The sequence below is a fragment of the Diabrotica virgifera genome, chromosome 9 (genome assembly GCF_917563875.1).
Source record: "Diabrotica virgifera virgifera chromosome 9, PGI_DIABVI_V3a".
NCBI classification, from domain to species: Eukaryota; Metazoa; Arthropoda; class Insecta; order Coleoptera; family Chrysomelidae; genus Diabrotica; species Diabrotica virgifera.
Window position 1 is genome coordinate 158,946,899 of NC_065451.1, and position 20,749 is coordinate 158,967,647.

General features: G+C 33.0%; 1 protein-coding gene across 1 annotated transcript in view; it reads right to left on the reverse strand.

Moving 5' to 3' along the window:
• LOC126892660 (nose resistant to fluoxetine protein 6-like) overlaps positions 1–20,749 on the reverse strand; it is a 153,081-nt gene that overhangs the window by 102,720 nt on the left and 29,612 nt on the right. Inside the window, exons 3-4 of the mRNA XM_050662302.1 lie at positions 7,595–7,833; positions 1,255–1,555 (exon numbers count right to left, since the gene is read on the reverse strand). Of these exons, the coding sequence (XP_050518259.1) occupies positions 1,255–1,555; positions 7,595–7,833 (540 nt within the window). The remainder of the gene's footprint in view (positions 1–1,254; positions 1,556–7,594; positions 7,834–20,749) is intronic.

Below are 20,749 nucleotides of genomic sequence, written 5' to 3' on the forward strand. Positions count from 1 at the left end.
GTTTTATAGATTTTGAGAAGACCTTCGATAAAGTCAGACACCAAAAGCTGTATGAAATCCTAAGAAGCAAAAACATCGACAGTCGCGACATTAATATTATATCCAGGTTGTATTGGGGACAAACAACAAAAATCAAGGTTGATAATGAATTAACCGAAGAAATTGAGATTCGTCGAGGTGTGCGTCAGGGTTGTGTGCTTTCTCCACTACTATTCAATATATATAGCGAAACAATATGTCAGGAAGCACTCCTAGAGCAAAATATTGGTATGAACACTAACGGAGAGTTAATTAACAATATACGATACGCTGATGACACGCTAATAGTAGCAGATAACCTAGCAAATTTACAGTATTTGATGGAAAACGTAAACACTCATACCAATAAATATGGTCTAAAACTGAACATCAAAAAGACTAAATTCATGATTGTAACGAAGAAACTATACACCAATGTGAATTTAACAATAAATAATCAGCCAGTTGAAAGAGTTACGTCCTACAAATATTTAGGGGTTGGCTTCACTGATACTAATGACCAGACAAGAGAAATCAAGAGGCGAATAGAGATAGCGAGAAAATCGTTTGTCAAAATGAAAAAGTTCCTATGCAGCCGGGACATAAATATAAACTTAAGAACAAGAATGTTGAGGTGCTACGTTTTCTCCGTTCTGCTGTACAGCATGGAAGCTTGGACGCTGAAAAAGATAAACATCAAAAACATTGAGGCATTCGAGATGTGGTGTTACCGGAGAATGTGGAGAATACCATGGACTGAAAGAGTAACAAATCAAGATGTTCTGCTGAAGATGGGGAAGGAATGCGAAGTCATAAAAACCATACAAACGAAAAAACGAAAAAATATCTAGGCCACATAATGAGAGGAAAAAAGTACTCTCTGCTAAGACTCATCATCCAATGAAAAATCTCGAGAAAGAAAAATGTGGGACGTAGGAGGATTTCCTGGTTGCGAAATTTAAGAGAGTGGTATGGGTGCAGTTCAATACAGTTGTTCAGAGCTGCAGCCAACAAAGTTAAGATTGCTGTGATGGTAGCCAACCTCCGACAGGAGACGGTACTGCAAGAAGAAGATATTGTTAGAATATATTTAATGGGATGGAGTACGAGTATAGGTAACAATTTCACGATGATAGTAATGATGACGATGATGATGATGATAATGATGATGAAGATATCTTTATTTTTTTATACAATGGTATAGTAATAAATCCATGAGAAGCGTATTATTCTTACCGTTTCTACAAACTTCGTATTGGAAACTGAACTGATTACACTTATCAGACTCGTGTGCGCCAAAATAACCATAATTATATTGTAAAATCGAAGACCTTGCAATGGCCTAAAATAGTCGACTTCGGGCGTGCTTTTGATAGTTTTAAGTTTATTCCAGCTTGAACACAAAGAGAACGAGGTGACTATCCTTCCATAGCTTGTATTAGAAAATTTTTCGTAGTCTTTCTCATACCAGATTTCTATTACATTACCTATACTTGTACATAAAAGTACAAAACTTATGTAGGCAATGAAAAAGAAGCTAAAACAAATTCAGAATTAAATAAATTTATTTATAGGCCTAAAATAAGTAAAAGTAACAAGTTCTGACACTTTAGATTTATTGGTCTAATTGTAGCGGTCACGCTACTGATCCTTTAAATTAATTACATTTACTGCTACCAGAGAATAAGGACCACATGTGGTCCTTGTTCTCTGCTGCTACTTTACGAATCCCATTTTGAAGACGACATGCGAACGGCTCCACGGGCGAGAAATTGACGCTAGCAGTAGCAGTAAAATGAACTTAAGGTTCCGCGGAACGGAATGGGAATAGCCGAACTGAACCGACTACGCACAAGTCCTGTAGTCGGTACAGTTCGGCTATTCCTATTCCGTTCCGCGGAACCTTAAGTTCGTTTTACGGCTACTGCTAGAATTTCTCGCCCATGGAGCCGTTCGCTATGGGAATCGCCCAGTTGTCTACATTCGCAGCGACAGAAGAAAGAATCGCGCATGGCTTTTTATCGGATCGACACGAATCGATGAAAATCATAAAAGGAAGATTAGTTGGTTAAAGAAATCAGTTCTGGTTGGTATGTGAGTCTCTCTCTATATATGTAGACGAATTCTGGGAAAATAATGGATTGAAATTAAATATATTACATCCCACCAGTAAACTAAATATTAAAGAACGTTAGCAGACCATCTCCAAAGCGAAGAAAAACAAGAATTAAAGTAAATTATACACGCCACATGACATGTACCGGCCACATATCAGATCTCAGGTTCGTTTACAGTATAAAATCCCATATTTACATTCTACTACATAATGTTGATATTTTGTTGGATTTGTTATTGATAAATATATAATTGAAAGTATGACATAATAGACCATTACCTACCCGTTCCACCAAATACATCAGTAGTATGGTATAGTTAGACCCAAACCCAGACATCCAAAGTGAAAGTTATCCTCCAACACCAAATTGTTCTATATGGTCCACATAATGTTCAGACAAAAATCACACCATTTTGAGCGTCGGGTTTGGGGGGAGAGGGGGGAGAAATCTGCAAATTCGTAGTTTTTTAAGTTTTTCGTCAATATTTCTAAAACTAAGCGGTTTAGCATGAACAACCTTCTACACAAAATTGTTCTACATTAAATTTGAAATAAAAAAGGCCCTATGCATAACCCTTCTAAAATGAACGGTTCCAAAGTTACGGAGGTAGTATAGTATAATTGGTCCAAAAAAAGGCCTAACCCAGACATCCAAAGTAAAAGTTTTCCTTCAACACCAAATTATTCTATATGGTCCACATATTGTTCAGTAAAAAGTTACACCATTTTGAGCTTCTGGTTTGGGGGGGGGGGGGGGGAGATGGGAGAGAAGTCGGTAAATTAGTAGTTTTTTTTTGTTTTTCGTCAATATTTCTAAAACTATGCTTTAGCGTAAACAATGTTATATACAAAAATGTTCTACATAAAATTCAAAACAAAAAATGATTTATACATAATTGTTATAAAATCAACGGTTCCAGAGTTACGGAGGGTGAAAAGTGGAGGTTTTCGATACTTTTTATATTTACCGGTTTCTTCCCTCTCTCCCCCCCAAACCCGACGCTCCAAATGGTGTGACTTTTTTCTGAACATTATGTGGACCATATAGAACAATTTGGTGTTGGAGGATAACTTTCACTTTGAATGTCTGAGTTTTTGGTATAGTTATATCTTAAATATTGCCCAAAAAATATAAAAAGTATCGAAAACCTCGACTTTTCACCCTCCGTATTTCTGGAACCGTTGATTTTGTAACAATTATGTACTTATAGAACATTTTTTGTTTTAAATTTCATGTAGAATATTTTTGTATATAACATTGTTCACGCTAAAGCATAGTTTTAGAAATATTGACGAAAAACTTAAAAAAAACTACTAATTTACCGGCTTCTCTCCCAACTCCCTCCCAAACCGGACGCTAAAAATGGTCTAACTTTTTACTGAACAATATGTGGACCATATAGAATAATTTGGTGTTGGAGGAAAACTTTTACTTTGGATGTTTGGGTTAGGCCTTTTTTGGACCAGTTATACTATACTACCTCCGTAACTTTGGAACCATTCATTTTAGAAAGATTATGCATAGGGCCTTTTTATTTCAAATTTAATGTAGTTTTGTATAAAGGGTTGTTCATGCTAAACGGCATAGTTTTAGAAATATTGGCAAAAAACTTAAAAAACTACGAATTTACCGATTTCTCCCCCCTCTCCCCCCCAAACCCGACGCTCAAAATGGTGTGACTTTTTTCTGGACATTGTGTGGACCATATAGAACAATTTGGTGTTGAAGGATAACTTTCACTTTGGATGTCTGGGTTATGCCATCTTTTGGATCAACTATACTATACTACAGCAGGAACTCTCGACTTTATAATATATATATGTAATATAATATATTATATAATTTATTATAACAAAACAAAAGCAAGTTTGACATTTAATAATGCGTTAGTTCGATGGCTCTACTCGAGTTACTTCGGAACAAAAAAAGAATGAAGGAAATTGCTCCATGGGAAGCCGAGAAAATGCATTTTTTTAACGTATACCGATTTTGAACTTTGAGGGTTACATTTTCTCCAACCTAATTTCTGATTGGAATTTTGCTATTTTTGGCAATTTTCACACGTACTATCGATAGTTTTTGTTATAATAATATATGTTATGAGGATTTTAAAGATATGAAAAGTGGTGTGAAGAAAGAGGACAAAAATAAAAAGGTGTTGGTTTGAAAATTATGATCTTATTGTTTATATGTTTGCCGTAAATTTCGGTCAACTTTGACCGGTTGTATCTCAGGAATCACTCGTCATAATTAAACGTTTTTTCTTTTAAAAAAAGCATCCTGCCGCTGTCTTTCGAATACCGTTTTCACAATTTAATTTAGTTTAATATTTCCCGAGATATTCTATTTGTCTATAAGCTAAAAAATTGTTTATAAATTTAAAATATTCCTGAGGCCGCTTAAATAGTCCAATTTCAATTTTGTAAAGTATATTAGATAGGTATAATGTCTTTTTATGAAAAAATCATAGTTATTCTTATGCATAATAATTATTGTCGTCATTATAGCGACCGTAAATTTTTAATTAACATTTCAATTGTTGCTAAACTGTTCATTCAATTTCCATCGGCTTCTGGAATTATAATACATACGGAAAGGGCTTTTACGTTACTAATTATTGATTAACAACTACTTATCTAAAAGTTTAGTTGAAAATTAAAGATTTTGTTGGAAAAACCCGCTTTTTCCGGGGAAAGTTTTCGTCGAAGTAAATCGGAAAAAACACGTCTCTATGCAGAATTTAATTGCGGTGAATTTTTATTTGAGTATTTTTGGTCTAAAGTTAAAATCTTTTGAGTTATAGAGCAAACTGAAAAAACACGATTTTCGGGCGCCATTTTGTTTATAAAAAAAGTAGCACACTATCTGCGGACTTTGCATATCTATATTATTAATATATACAATCATAAGATTCGATTCCAGCAATAAAATTGCTGGTAAATAACTTTTCCCAAAAATGGCCTATTCTCCGATAATCAGCCCAGACTATTACCTTACCCAGTAGTGGTGGTAATTTACTTTGCGGGACCATTTGGTTCTAGATATTTTTTCAACCCCACCACTATTGTTTATCTCACATGTATTTATATGTATCATGGATGCATTTTAAATTGATAAATTTATTATAAATATATCTATTATTAGTAAGGTTGATTTTTTATTTCAGTCTCTATCACCAGTGTATAATATAGCAGGACAAGGTACATACTAGATAAATAATTAGTATTGAGTATTTTTTGTATTTCAGGTCATTGTATCAACTGTCATTTATTTCCTGTGGTTCGTTACTTCAAAACCTCGAACTTTTCAAATTCTCTGTTCGAGTTGGCGCCCTTCTTCTTCTTTCCTTGTCATACCTTCATATCCTTTTATCTCCAGCATTCTTATCTAGTTGCCTTAAATTTTTGTATTGACAGGTCTCATTTCCTCCCTTGTTTTATCGTGTCATTATCCCATATCTCTGTTTGTATATTTCAAAGCCAATATTCAGTGTATTGAAGCTAGCCCGAATACTCACTTGAGATTTAGTGTCTCTCTGCCTATTTGATTTGTTCATCTGAGCTAAGTCACTCTTCATTAGGATCTTAAATCTCTTCTCTTCCAGTTTTTCTACTATTTTATCAGTTCCTCCTCTTCAAAATCTCAATACCCAGAGTACAGAGGTTTCATAATGATTAGGGTAAGATATGTTAAACGCCGTCTACACTCTCGCCGAAGTCGATCGAGGTTCAACAAATACGAGAGTGTAGACGGCCACCTTGTGCAACTTTGCCTCGCTTCGTTCTACTTCCGTTCTCTGTCGGTCTCGCGCGTCCGAGTCAAAGGGATCAAAGTCGGTATCGCACCGCTTGAATGTGTTCCTCGCGAAGTAGAACGAGTGTGTAGAGAGGTACTTCGGACTTCGGTCAACTTTGACGAAGTAACTTCGCCGAGAGTGTGGAGCCTGCTTTAGGTTAGGTTCAATTTGAGTAGGCGTTTAACATGATTAAGCGCCATAATAGACGGGCAACTGTGACCGACCACTCTGTGGATCCACAAAAGTAGTTTACCGTGGGTTCTTATGCGAGCGACTGTGGCCGGCCACAGTCGCGCGTCTGTGGTGCAACGGCCACTCAGGGTAGCCGAGAGGGATGAGCGGGCCCCGACAAGAAGTGACGAACGGGCCCCTCGCAAAAAGTGAAGAGCGAAAAAAGTTGTTTAACTGTTATAGAAATAAAATTATCAATAGTAAAAATATGTAATAAGAAAAATTTCAAATATAAATTTTATTAAATTTTGATTCCATTTATAATAGTCAAAATATTTATAATACAGGTGCTTTTCGAGTTTTCTGATTGGAAAAGATGTCTATACCTTTCGAAAAATCGCATGATTTTACCAAATCATTCTCAATGCACAAAGTTGGTAGGCGAGTTAACCAATCCTGTTTCATTGTAGATATCACAGCATTCTTTATGCAGGAAAGAATACTAAAGGATATTTTCGCTTCTGTGACTGTCACCGGCAATGTGCAAAATATTCTTGAGGCCATCGGTACATAATTCGCAAATATTTTACGGCTATCCCTACTTTTTCTGTCTTTAGACGGCAAATTACGTGTAGTAAAATTCACACTGGTATGGATATGTAAACATTACTAGAAGGTCATTCTACTTGACAATGTCATGATTAACTTAAAGAGATAATATTTATTAGTTTTTTCAGGATTCGAAAAAAATGTACACCATGTCCGTGGTGATATTTTCCAAATCGAATATTCGCTATCTTTGTCATACCACGGCACTGAGTCAAATAGAATATGATGACAAGACAGTGACAGTTTTAAATATTTTACATAGCATCAGGAACATTTTGAGTTGTTGATTAAGTAATATTAATAGTGTATTTGATAAATAATAATATTTATTGTTTATTATTTATGGAAGATCCAAGCAGAGAATACATCAGGATATATTCTGTGATCCAAGTATTTTTTGTTAAAAATGTTTAACATTGTAAGCGTTCCGTAGTAACAATATATTATTAAAAAATCACTTTAACACTTTTCCTCTTTTCTCGATTGAGTATTAATTTTTGTTGTACATATAATTTATTACAATCACTGAACACATAGTTAGTGAAAAAATTATCACATTTATAAACTGAATTATTAATTTGCAATTATACAAAGAACAGTTATCCAAGAACATTCAAAAGCCATCTCTTTAAAGTTAATGAAGAAATTGTCAACTAGAATGACATTCTAGTAATGTTTACGTATCCATACCAGTGTGAATTTTACTACACGTAATTTGCCGTGTAAAGACAGAAAAAGTAGGGATAGCCGTAAAATATTTGCGAACTATGTACCGATTGCCTTAATGCAAATTTGTTGCCTGACTAATGCCGACCGACCGACCCCTGTATATTAATTTAGTTATGAGAAATCGGCCCTTAATGATGTATTAATTGAAACTTACGTAACTAGTATATCTATCCAGTCGACTGGAAATTTAGATCTGTTTGTGTCACATGTCAAATTTTTGACGGTTCCTTTAAATCCATACCTAAGCATTTCTTTATCGTAACAGTGATTAATTTGTTTTGCCAGCAAGGTGTTGTCTTCAAACTTTGCTGTAACATTGGGACATGTAGTAGGAACGCATATAGAGCGTCTCAAGTTATCATGCCTGTAATTGTGGTTGTCTTTTGATAATTCCTAAAATAAATAAATAAATAAATACTTAGTTACTAAGAGTAACACAATACAGAGTAATAACTTGATAAGTCAAAAGATAGTGTTTAAAAAATCCCTGTACAAAAAACTAAAATGTAAACCAACCAACAGTATACCAATTTTTTCTTTTTATTATACTCTGGGCTAATTAGCAAAATTCATGGAAAAGTTATTTACCAGCAATTTTATTGCTGGAATCGAATTATAAGATCCTATATATTAATAATATAGGTATGCAAAGTCCGCAGATAGTGTGCTACTTTTTTTATAAACAAAATGGCGCCCGAAAATCGTGTTTTTTCAATTTTTGCTCTATAACTCTAAAGATTTTAACTTTACACCAAAAACACCCAAATAAAAATTCACCGCAATTAAATTCTGCATAGAGATATGTTTTTCCCGATTTGCTCCGATGAAAATTTTCCTCGGAAAATGCGGGTTTTCCCAACAAAATCTCTAATTTTCAAATAAAGTTTTAGGTAAGTAATTATTAATCAATAATTAAATAACTTAGTGAGATCAAAGCTTTCTTGGTATAGATTGTAATTCCAGAAGCCGGTGAAAATTAAACGAATATTTTAGCAACAATTCAATTGTTAATTAACAATTTACGATCGCAATAATAACCAAAATAATCATGATACATTGATCAAACTTATAAAGATTATAAAGATGAGATGCTTATTTAATATTTTATCGACAAAATATAAATTTTTCGTTTTTTTGCATAATCTTTAAATTTTGAAAAAAAAAATAGTTATAATACGCTGGTCTAATTAGTAAAGTACAAAGAAAGGTTATTTACCAGCAATTTTATTGCTGGAATCGAATATTATGATCCTATATATTAATAATATAGCTATGCAAAGTCCGCAGATAGTGTGCTACTTTTTTTATTAACAAAATGGCGCCCCCAAAACGTGTTGTTTTCAATTATTGGTCTATAACTCCGAAGATTTTAACTTTAACCAAAAACACTAAAATAAAAATTCACCCCAATTTAATTCTACATAGAGGCATGTTTTTCCCGATTTGCTCCGACGAAAATTTTCCTCGGAAAATGTGAGTTTTCTCAACAAAATCTCGAATTTTTAAACAAATTTTTTGGGCAAGTAATTACGTATCAATAATTAAATAACTTGGTGAAATAAAAGATTTCTTAGTATAGATTTTAACTGCAGAAGCCGGTGAAAATTAAACAAATATGTTAGCAACAATTCAATTGTTAATTAACAATTTACAGTCGCAATAACAACTAAAATGATCATGAAACATTGATTAAACTTAGAAAGATTATAAAGATGTGATGCCTATTTAATATTTTGTCGACAAAATATAAATTTGTAATTTTTTTGCATAATCTTTAAATGTTTAACAAAAATAGTTATAAACAAATTAACATTTCTCAGAAATTGTTTATTATATTATAATTTAAAAAAATGCTTAAAATGCGTAATTCAAAGGTCTTGAAAACGAATGCTTTAGTATTTTTATCCAACCATTTGCAAAAAAGTTATGAAACAGCAAAGTAAACATACGATTACTCCGTTTTTTTTATAATTTGTTTTAATTGTTTCAAAGCTTAAAAATGAGTTTATGGTACAAACTAATTACTCTCAGAAAATATCAAACATTAGTTCAATGGTCATATATTAATCAAATATTAAAATGTTTTTTTTTTGTAATTTTTAGCGCGAAAATAGACTTGATACAGAGCCGAAGCTTAATTTTATTTATTAACTACTGTTCGTCGCGGGCGGTTGTCGCTTCGAGTGAAAATGTTATTAGCTACGGTACTGTATTAGTCTGCTTTCGCGCGTGTAAATTACAAAAAAATATATTTATAATCTTTAATTAAAATGTAACCATTAAACTAATAATCGATATTTTTGTAAGTAATTAGCTTGTACTTTAAACTCACATTTACGCTTTGAAAGAATTAAAAAAAATTATAAACAACAGTAATCGTATGTTTACTTTGCTATTTCATAACTTTTTTGAAAATGGATGCAAAAAAGTTTTAAAGCATTCATTTTCAAGACCTTTGAAATACGCGTTTTAACTATTTTTTAAAATTAGAATATAATAAAAACTTTCTGAGAAACGTTAATTTGTTTATAACTATTTTTTTTAAACATTTAAAGATTGTTCAAAAAAATTAAAAATTTATATTTTGTTGACAAAATATTGAATAGGCATCTTATATTTATAAGATTTCAAAGTTTGATCAGTGTATCATAATTATTTTGGTTATTATTGCGACCGTAAATTATTAATTAACAATTGAATTGTTGCTAAAATATTCATTTAATTTTCACCGGCTTCTGAAACTATAATCTAAACCAAGAAAACTTTTATGTCACTGAGTTATTTAACTATTGGTAGATAATTTCTTATCTAAAACTTTATTTGAAATTTAAAGATTTTGTTGGGAAAACCCACATTTTCCGAGGAAAATTTTTGTCGGAGAAGATCGGGAAAAACATGTCTATATGCAGAATTTAATTTTGGTGAATTTTTATTAGGGTGTTTTTGGTGTAGAGTTAAAATGTTCGGAGTTATGGAGCAAAAATTGAAAAAAACACGATTTGGGGGCGCTATTTTGTTAATAAAAAAAGTAGCACACTATCTGCGGACTTTGCATACCTATATTATTAATATACATATAATCATAAGCTTCGATTCCAGCAATAAAATTGCTGGTAAATAACTTTTCCCAAAAATGGCCTATTCTCCGATAATCAGCCCAGACTATTAGTAATTAATTATTGTAAGATGTATTTTAATGTCTTAAAATCATAGTCACATTTTTAATGTTTTAAACTTTAAAATGTTCTCCACAAAACCAAGAATGTAACTTATCAAGTTATTTTCCTGTGGTCTTCATATACTATGTGACGACGCGACGTTCCATTTCAAGATAAATCTCATTAAATTTTATTACTTATTGTATTTAGTAAATTTTTCTTCCAATCTTGAGCGCCGAATCAGTTTTAGACCCGTGTTGAGCTGCCCCCCCCCCACTTGCAAAATTTAAAAAAAAGCCCTGATTTATGAGCTTTCATATTCCGCAAATTAAAAATTTTGAGCTTGTTACACTGAGCATTAATTTAATATTTTATTGGGGGGGCTAACTCAGCCCTCCCCCCACTACTTAAAAATAGGAATATTGAATCGATTTTTGAGGCAGAATTACGAGCTATTTATGAGCTCTTAAAATGATATAGTTTCGATTTTTGAGCTCATCCCTTTCACCCCCAAACAACCCTTTAATTGATTTTACTTAAGAGAAACATGCTGAAAAAAATTAAAATATATCGTATCGCCGATATAATTTCTATAGCTTATATCATCCAGGCTTACGAGAGAATTGTACTTAAAATGCATTAAATTAATTATTTGGCGAGTAAATATCGTTTAATAATTTATAAGCTCCCAAAATACGCGCCATTTCGTCATTAAATTGCAATTTCTTTTGTATAGTGCAGTCACTGAAGGTAAAAATCAACTATTACCTTCAATTTCGGTGAACCTTTATCGATTTTCACAAAAATTGATGAGTGGTTAGAGGATACCCCAAGAAACAAAGGTGACATAGTGCCACCTTGCGCCTTAACCTGAGGGTGGATACCACCCCTTCTCGACGGTGAAAATTATTTTGTTAAAAATAACTCCACATATCGATAGAAGGACAATTTATAAGCAGAATTTGTTATAGAAAGTTATTAAAATAAATCAATACTTTTTGAGTTATTAAAGATCAACGATTTTAATTATTCGTGAAAAAAATGCATAATTTAAAGTGGTTTTTCGCAAATCACTGAAAAACTGTAAGTTTTTACAAAAAAGTTAATAGAAGTTTAATTCGTATAGTTTATATTCTAACAATAAACTCTTAAATCACGCGCAATTTGATTATTGAACTACGACCCCTTCGCAAGAAAACCAGCCTATCTTCCCGGCTTAAGAAATAATTTTTCTTAAAATGAATTAAATTAATTATTTGGCGACTACATATCGTTTATTAATTTATGAGCTCGCAAAGTGAACGTATTTCAGTTATTGAATTGCAATTTTTTTTCTATAGTGCAGTCACTGAATGTAAAAATCAACTATGACCTTCGATTTCGGTGAACCTTTATTAATTTTCACGAAACTTGGTGGGTGGATAGAGGATACCTTAAGAAACAAAAGTAACGTAACATGGTACCCAACTTACTGTTTTAGCCTGGGGTAGAAGTCACCCATTCCCGGGGGTGAAAATTACTTTATTAAAAATACCCCCACAAATTAAAATATTTCAATCTTTAACAACTCAAAAAGAATTGATTTATTTTAATAACTTTATATAACAAATTTTGCTTCTAATTTGTCTTTCTATCGATATGTGGAGATATTTTAACAAAATAATTTTCACCCCGAGAAGGGGTGGTATTGTGGTATCCACCCTCAGTAAAGGCGGAAGGTAACACCATGTCACCTTGGTTTCTTGGGGTATCCTCTAACCACTCACCAATTTTCGTGAAAATCTATGAAGGTTCACCGAAATTGAAGGTAATAGTTGATTTTTACCTTCAGTGACTGCACTATACATAAAAAAGAAATTGCAATTTAATGACCTATTGGCGCGTATTTTGGGAGCTCATAAATTATTAAACGATATTTAGTCGCCAAATAATTAATTTAATGCATTTTAAGTACAATTCGATCTTAAGCCTGGATGATGGGGTGGTTTTCTTGCGAAGGGGTTGTAGCTCAATAATCGAATTGCGCATGATTTAAGAGTTTATTCTTAGAATATATAAGCTATAGAAATTATATCGGCGATACGATATATTTTAATTTTTTTCAGCATGTTTCTCTTAAGTAAAATCAATTAAAGGGTTGTTTGGGGGTGAAATGGATGAGCTCAAAAATCGAAACTATATCAATTAAAGAGCTCATAAATAGCTCGTAATTCTGCCTCAAAAATCGAGTCAATATTCCTATTTTTAAGTATTTTAATTTGCGGAATATGAGAGCTCATAAATAGCTGATAAATTAGGGCTATTAGTTTTTTAGTTCTTGCAAGTGGGGGGCAGCTCAACACGGGTCAGTTTTAGCGATCTTTCAAACAATCCGTTAGTAAACATAACCTTACTTCTGTTTGTATCGCGTGCGATTTTATATAGAGGTAACTGTGATTTTGTTAATTATTTATTCGAATTTAAAATTGATTCGTTTTGCTTTTACCGTGAGGATAAATAAATTACAAACAAACCATCCACTTTGCCCATTCCCACGCCTGGCAACGAAATGAAAATTATTATAGTATATCAGGTATTTCAATAAAAATAATCCATTCTGCTAATGGTTACTTTGATGCCACGTTAGGTCTTTATAAACTTTTATTGAACTGAATTAATTTAATCTTATTAAACAAGCTACAATGCGAGAATCATCATAAAGAAAACTTTGGTTTATTTACGTTTTTAAATTCACAATAATATGGAAAATTGCTATTATGAAAAGTTGTTTGGAATTAAAAACTATGTTTTAATGTGCAATTACATCCTTCTAATTTAAATATTGTGAACTATAGAGGTACTTTACTCTTGAGCGAAATTCATATTTTTGACCCTACCTCGAATACAATTGATAAAATTTGATATACCTACGATGGTTGCATTTTATAGGACTTAGGCCCACATATAAAATTATTATTTATAACCACACCGTTGGAACTTTTTGTACTTGTTATTTGGGTGGAGTCGGACAAATTTGAAGCTTAGCGCATTATGGCAGTGGGGCGTTTGTCTGTCAAGCGGTCACGAAGTTGTCAATTTTATGCAAGAAAAAAATGTATAACCACATTGGTCATTTTATTTTATTCAATGGTTTTTATCATATAAACAGCGAAAATAATATTGTCGGACAAAAATATTGGAGCATATGATGCGTCGGATACGCTAAATATGTCAAATTTATGAAAATAATAAATTTATTACCACATGGATAATTTTAACGGTATCTACCATAAAACCTTTTTACAATAATGTTCTAACCTTGTCGGACAATTTTCACGAGGCATATGCGCAGTCGGATGCGCCGAATATGTCAATTTCCTGGAATTTTTTTTATGTATTACCACAGATGTTATTTTTATTTTGTAGTTTTTTTACATGTGTACTGCATATTGGATCACTAAAATAATGGGGCGTTTTGGTACAATTAAAAAAAAAGTAATTTTTATATATTTTTGGCTTCATATTATATTACGTATTTTTCGGCTCATATTACCCGTATGCGCACCAATGGTGAATATTCAATTCTTAATTGTAGTTAAAAAATGTGCAATAAGTACCTCTTAAAACCCACCAAATATCATTTGCACATCTCAACCGGTTTTAAAGCAATAAATTAATCGTCAGTTTGTCAGAAAAACTTCAACACCCCCTATCTCGGAAACGAAGCATTTGTGGACATACGTTTTTCTCGTAGAGCAAACTGACTTTATTTTGAACTTGTAACCTACTACTTTTGTCGGAAAAATAATTGTGAAGATAAGGAATGCAAGAACTCAGCATAGTTTAAAACTATAGTTTGCTAGTAAAAATTAAATTTTTTGTCCGACTATCGATTTGCCCCAATATTTTTGTCGGGCACTTAGATTCTTTGATTTAGAATATAACTACTTATAACCTCCTACTTGTGTCGGATTTTTTTTTAAATTCGAGAAAAAAACTACAGAACGATGTTTGTCGTTGTTCAAGGAGTATGTACACAAATTATCAGATCACAATTTTTCTATAATTTTCCCTCTTGTCGGAAAATTTTTTGGGAAAATTTTGGGTACAGATCTACGTCATGCTCTTTTAAATGTTGTACTTAGTGTGTGTACCAATTTTCAGCTAAATCGATTCAAAAATAACCAAGAAAAACTGTATTAAATTATTTTTGACAATACCTCCTCGTTTATAGCTTAAAAGAATTAAGTTTTCTGTTCGTTTGCCCCAACATTTTTGTCAGACAATTACATCTTTTTTTTTAAGAATATAATTAGTTGTAGCCTACTACTTTTTTGTCGGAAAAATGGTTGTGAAGATAAGGGATGCACGAACCCAGCATAGTCTAAAAGTATAGTTTACTAATAAAAATTAAATTTTTTGTCCGACTTTCGATTTGCCCCAATAGTTTTGTCGGGCACTTAGATTTTTTTATTTAGAATATAATTACTTATAACCTCCTACTTTCGTCGGAATTTTTTTTAAATTAAAAAAAATACACAACGATGTTTGTCATTGTTCAAGGAGTATGTACACAAATTTTCAGATCATAATTTTTCCAAAATTTTCCCTCTTGTCGGAAAATTTTTGGGGAAAATTTTGGGTACAGCTCTAAGTCATGCCCTTTTAAATGTTGTACTTAGAGTGTGTACCAATTTTCAGCTAAATCGATTCAAAAGTAACCGAGAAAATCTGTTTAAATTTTTTTTTCAAATAGCTTCTCGTCGATAGCCTAAAAAAATTAAGTTTTCTGTTCGTTTGCCCCAACATTTTTGTCAGACAATTACATTTTTTGTTTAAGAATATAATTACTTGTAACCTACTACTATTGCCGGAAAAATGGTTGTGAAGATAAAGGATGCACGAACCCAGCATAATTTAAAAGTATAGTTTAATAATAAAAATTAAATTTTTTGTCCGACTGTCGATTTGTCCCAATATTTTTGTCAGACACTTAGATTTTTTTATTTAGAATATAATTACTTATAACCTCCTACTTTTGTTGGATTTTTTTTAATTCGAGAAAAAAAACTACAGAACGATATTTGTCATTGTTCAAGGAGCATGTAAGGGAAAGTGGGTGAATGGTGCGCTCTTAAGCAGTAATCGCTTCTGCTGTAAATTCTTTAAAGCTATCATAACGACCAGTACGTTTAAGTAAGCTCTATTTATTCTACTTTGAATACTTAAAATAAGTTTTAGAGAAATACAAAGTGCAAACGCATAATATTAAAAAAAGAAAAGAAATGCCTTTGCGCACGATTCCCCATCCAAGAGGGTAATCATGCCCATGCCCATAGATGGGTAAATGGTGCGCACTAAACTAATATTAGAAAAAACCTTTCTTGCTTCTTTCTGTTCCTCCTTTCTCTTGAGATTCTCGTCCCGTAATCGTCTTTTTTCCTGAGCTTCCTCCAATTTTGTTTTCAATGGTGTGCTTGTAAGAATCTCCGATTGTTGCTTGTTATTTACCAGTGGCGCACCTAGAATTTTCCTCTGGGAGGGGTAGGCTTGGGCACCGAAATTTTTTTTGTATTGTTTGTGAAAGACATGTTACATTTTCCTACTATTCTTTATATATATATTTCTATATGCTCTGGGAGTGGTTTTAACCCCCAAAACCCCACCCTGGGTGTGCCACTGCTTGTTACGAAATTTTCTTTTAAGTTCTGGTTTAACCGTTATCGCTGTCATTGGAGCAAAAGCGAAAAATGAATTTTCCTTAGGTATAGAAGGCTGAACATTTGTAATATACAACATTGACTCATCAGTAAATGCATTTTGTTTAGACGTTGCAGAAGCCCCTGGTAGAGAAGCGACTTTTATTATAATTTCCTTTGCTTGGCATTGATTGGCATTGACAAGAGTAAAATCATTATCCTTAAATTTATCGGGATCTAACGGACATATTTCAGATGCACTAAAACCTGACACTGCCTCCTCCATAATGGCTACTTTCATAAATGCTATATTTAACAGCTCAACGACGTCACTTTTGGTTACTTTCTTGATGGCCTGTTAGACAAATAAAGATCATATTCTCTATAAAGTGCATGTTGCACGTGTGTGCATGTATAAAATGGAAATGTTAATATTTACAATTTCATTGTTTGTGGGGGAATCGTGCGCACTCCTGCGCACTATTACCCCTTTATGCATGAAACAGCAAAAGTCATCACAAACGGAAAACTACTGAACCATACAAACCAACAGATGCACCAAAATGTACGGAAAACAACATGATTTCAGTCAATAATAAGTTAAAACCAACTAAATAAAGCATACGAACTTAACGTCTTAAGTTTTGAAGCAGCAAAACTAGAAGAATTTTTCAATTTTTAATAATCGGATCTTACTTAGTTCACGTGCAACGATCGACTGAAGATAATAGCGTCAACTGTTCACGAGATCGGCCGAAAGGTGTCGGACTGGTTGGATTCATAAAATCTTCCACGGAATTTGAAATATAATGCAGCGCACGATTACCCGTCGCGCACCATTCCCCCACTTTCTCTTACACACATTTACAGATCACAATTTTTCCAAAATTTTTCCAGTTGTCGGACTTTTTTTTTAAATTTTGGGTACAGCTCTACGTCATGCTCTTTTAAATGTTGTACTTAGTGTGTGTACCAATTTTCAGCTAAATCGATTCAAAAATAACCAAGAAAAACTGTATTAATTTTTTTTTGACAATACCTCCTCGTCTATAGCCTAAAAGAATTAAGTTTTCTGTTCGTTTACCCCAACATCTTTGTCAGACAATTACATCTTTTGTTTAAGAATATATGTAATTAGTTGTAACCTACTACTTTTGTCGGAAAACTGGTTGTGAAGATAAGGGATGCACGAACCCAGCATAGTGTAAAAGTATAGTTTATTAATAAAAATTAAATTTTTTGTCCGACTTTCGATTTGCCCCAATAGTTTTGTCGGGCACTTAGATTTTTTTATTTAGAATATAATTACTTATAACCTCCTACTTTCGTCAGAATTTTTTTAAATAAAAAAAAAAACTACAGAACGATGTTTGTCATTGTTCAAGGAGTATGTACACAAATTTTCAGATCAAAATTTTTCCAAAATTTTCCCTCTGGTCGGAAAATTTTTGGGGAAAATTGCCCTTTTAAATGTTTTACTTAGAGTGTGTACCAACTTTCAGCTAAATCGATTCAAAAGTAACCGAGAAAATCTGTTTAAATTTTTTTTTCAAATAGCTCCTCGTCGATAGCCTAAAAGAATTAAGTTTTCTGTTCGTTTGCCTTAACATTTTTGTCAGACAATTACAGTTTTTGTTTGAGAATATAATTACTTGTAGCCTACTACTGTTGTCGGAAAAATGGTTGTGAAGATAAGGGATGCACGAAGCCAGCATAATTTAAAAGTATAGTTTACTAATAAAAATTAAATTTTTTGTCCGACTGTCGATTTGCCCCAATATTTTTGTCCGACTCTTAAATTTTTTTGATTACGAATATAATTACTTATAACCTCCAATTGTTGTCGGAAAAATGGTTGTAAATAAAAAAATTTCAGGAAATTGACATCTTCAGCGCATCCGACTGCGCATATACCCCGTGAAAATTGTCCGACAAGGTTACCACATTATTGTAAAAAGGTTTTATGGGTAGATTCAGTTAAAATTATCCATGTGGTAATAAATTTATTTTTTTCATAAATTTGACATATTTAGCGTGTACGACGCGTCATATGGCCCAATATTTTTGTCCGACAAAATTGTTCTTGCTGTTTATATGATAAAAACCATTGGTTAAAATAAAATGACCAATGTGGTTATAAATTTTTTTCTTGCATAAAATTGACAATTTCGTCACCGCTTGACAGACAAACGCCCCACTACCATAATGCGCCAAGCTCCAAATTTGTCCGACTCCACCCAAATAACAAGTACAAAAAGTTTCAACGGTGTAGTCATAAATAATAATTTTATATGTGGGCCCGAGACCTATTACATTTTAAACCATGCAGCTATTTTTATGAAGAATCACTTTTTTTCGTAAAATTAATAATAAAATTGTTATAATAAATGAAAATGATGTTGGGTATCTGCAATTTGAGAAAAAGTTTCAAAAAGGTATTTTTTAAAAATACCTTTAAAATGAATAGGTAAAATAAAGGTAGGTACTTTAATCTTGAGCGAAATTCATAATTTTGGACATACCTCGTATAACACAGTTTGATATCTGATGGTTGAATCTTAGATTTTAGACCATGCAAAACTTTTTATGAAAAATAAGTTTTCTTCGTAAAATTAAAAATAAAAAAGTTTTCCATAATATATATGTCGTACTTAAGTAGTCACCCTGTATATAATATACTTATACATAAATAAAAGGTACATAATAGATACATATCATTGGGTAGACAGCTCGAAAAAAAAATAGTGAGCTGCCATTTAAAATTACCAACATTAACAAATAAAATTTATTTATTTGACATTTCAATTCATTTGACTTTTATGTGTCAAATTAAACAAAGACTTTCATCTGGGGACAGCAATTTAGGGTCCAGGGCCCGGATTACGTACACTCGATACGCATCGTATCCGCCATGTTTTACTGTAGCGCCTTATGGGAAAACATGGCGGATACGATGCGTATCGAGTGTACGTAATCCGGGCCCTGGTCACGAGCGTTTATAGCTGATGTCAGCCGAAGTCACGCGCTAGTTTGAAATAATATGAAATTTTTATTTGCATTTTATAACATGAAAAGGGAATAGAACTTTGACAAGAAAATATGTCATATAAGGGGATGTTACACAATGAAGAACATGGCCACGGTCGCTCCAGTCTCAGAGATCTAAGGGATGTGGATTCTTAAGTAATGTTATAGTATACTCTTATTAGCTTAGAAATAAAAGAATAGAAAAATCCAAATAAGGATGTTAAATTAAAAAAATAAAATATTGAGCCCACTGGTTACCTCAAGGGAACCAAAAATTATACAAAAAATAGAAATAAAGGAAAGATAGATAAATCAAAATAAAACAAAGAAATATCATCATCATCAATGGTGCTACAGCCCTATGAAAGAGCCTCGACCTTCCCAATCTATTACGCCAGTCAGTCCTATCCATTGCCAACCGTTGCCAGTTTGCTGCGCCTATTTTTCTCCCATCCTCATCTACACCATCTTTCCATCTAAGTTTTGGCCTACCCCTATTTCTACTTCCCACAGGTTGTGACATAAGGATTCTTCTAGGAGGGTTGTTATGCTGTGATCTTGCTAGATGTCCTGCATATCTTAGTCGTCCTATTCTTATAAGAGATACTACGTCTTTTCCACCAAATATATGTTTATATCTGTGGTATACCTCGTAGTTGTACCTCCTCCTCCAAATACCATTTTCACAGATGCCACCGAATATGCCTCTCAGGATCATTCGTTCAAATATAAGCAGAAGGTTTTCATCTGCCTTGGAGATGGTCCATGTCTCCGATCCATATGGCAACACTGGTTGTATAAGGGTTTTGTATATGGTTATTTTTGTTTTTTGGCTTAAGTTTCTGTTTCTCATATGTCTACTCAGTCCAAAATAGCATTTGTTCGCTAGGATTATCCTTCGCTTGATTTCTTCTGTCATGACGTTTTCCTTGGTGATCAGGGAGCCTAAGTATGTGAATTTGTCCACCACTTCAAAGGTAGAGTTATCAACAGAGAATTGGTGACCGATGTTTATGGCTCTATTGTTGGGTGTTGATGCCACCATCTTACTTTTCTCCTCGTTTACTGTCAGGCCCATATTTTTTGAGGCATTTGAGAAGGTGGTATACATTTCTTCTAGTTTGCGTGTTGTGCGGGCAACTAGGTCCACGTCATCGGCATATGCCAAAATTTGGGATGATTTATTAAAAATATTTCCTCTGTTGTCTAGTCGGGCATCTCTGACCGCCTTTTCCAGAGCTATGTTGAAGAGGAGACACGCCAGCGCATCTCCCTGTCGCAGCCCAATATTCGTTTCAAACGCCTGTGATTGTTCGCCCTGTATTTCGACTTTGCAAACGACTTTACGCATTGTAGCCTTAACCAATCTTATCAGTTTGTCAGGGATGTGGAATTCATCCATGGCTTCATACAATTTATTTCTTAGGACACTATCATAGGCCGATT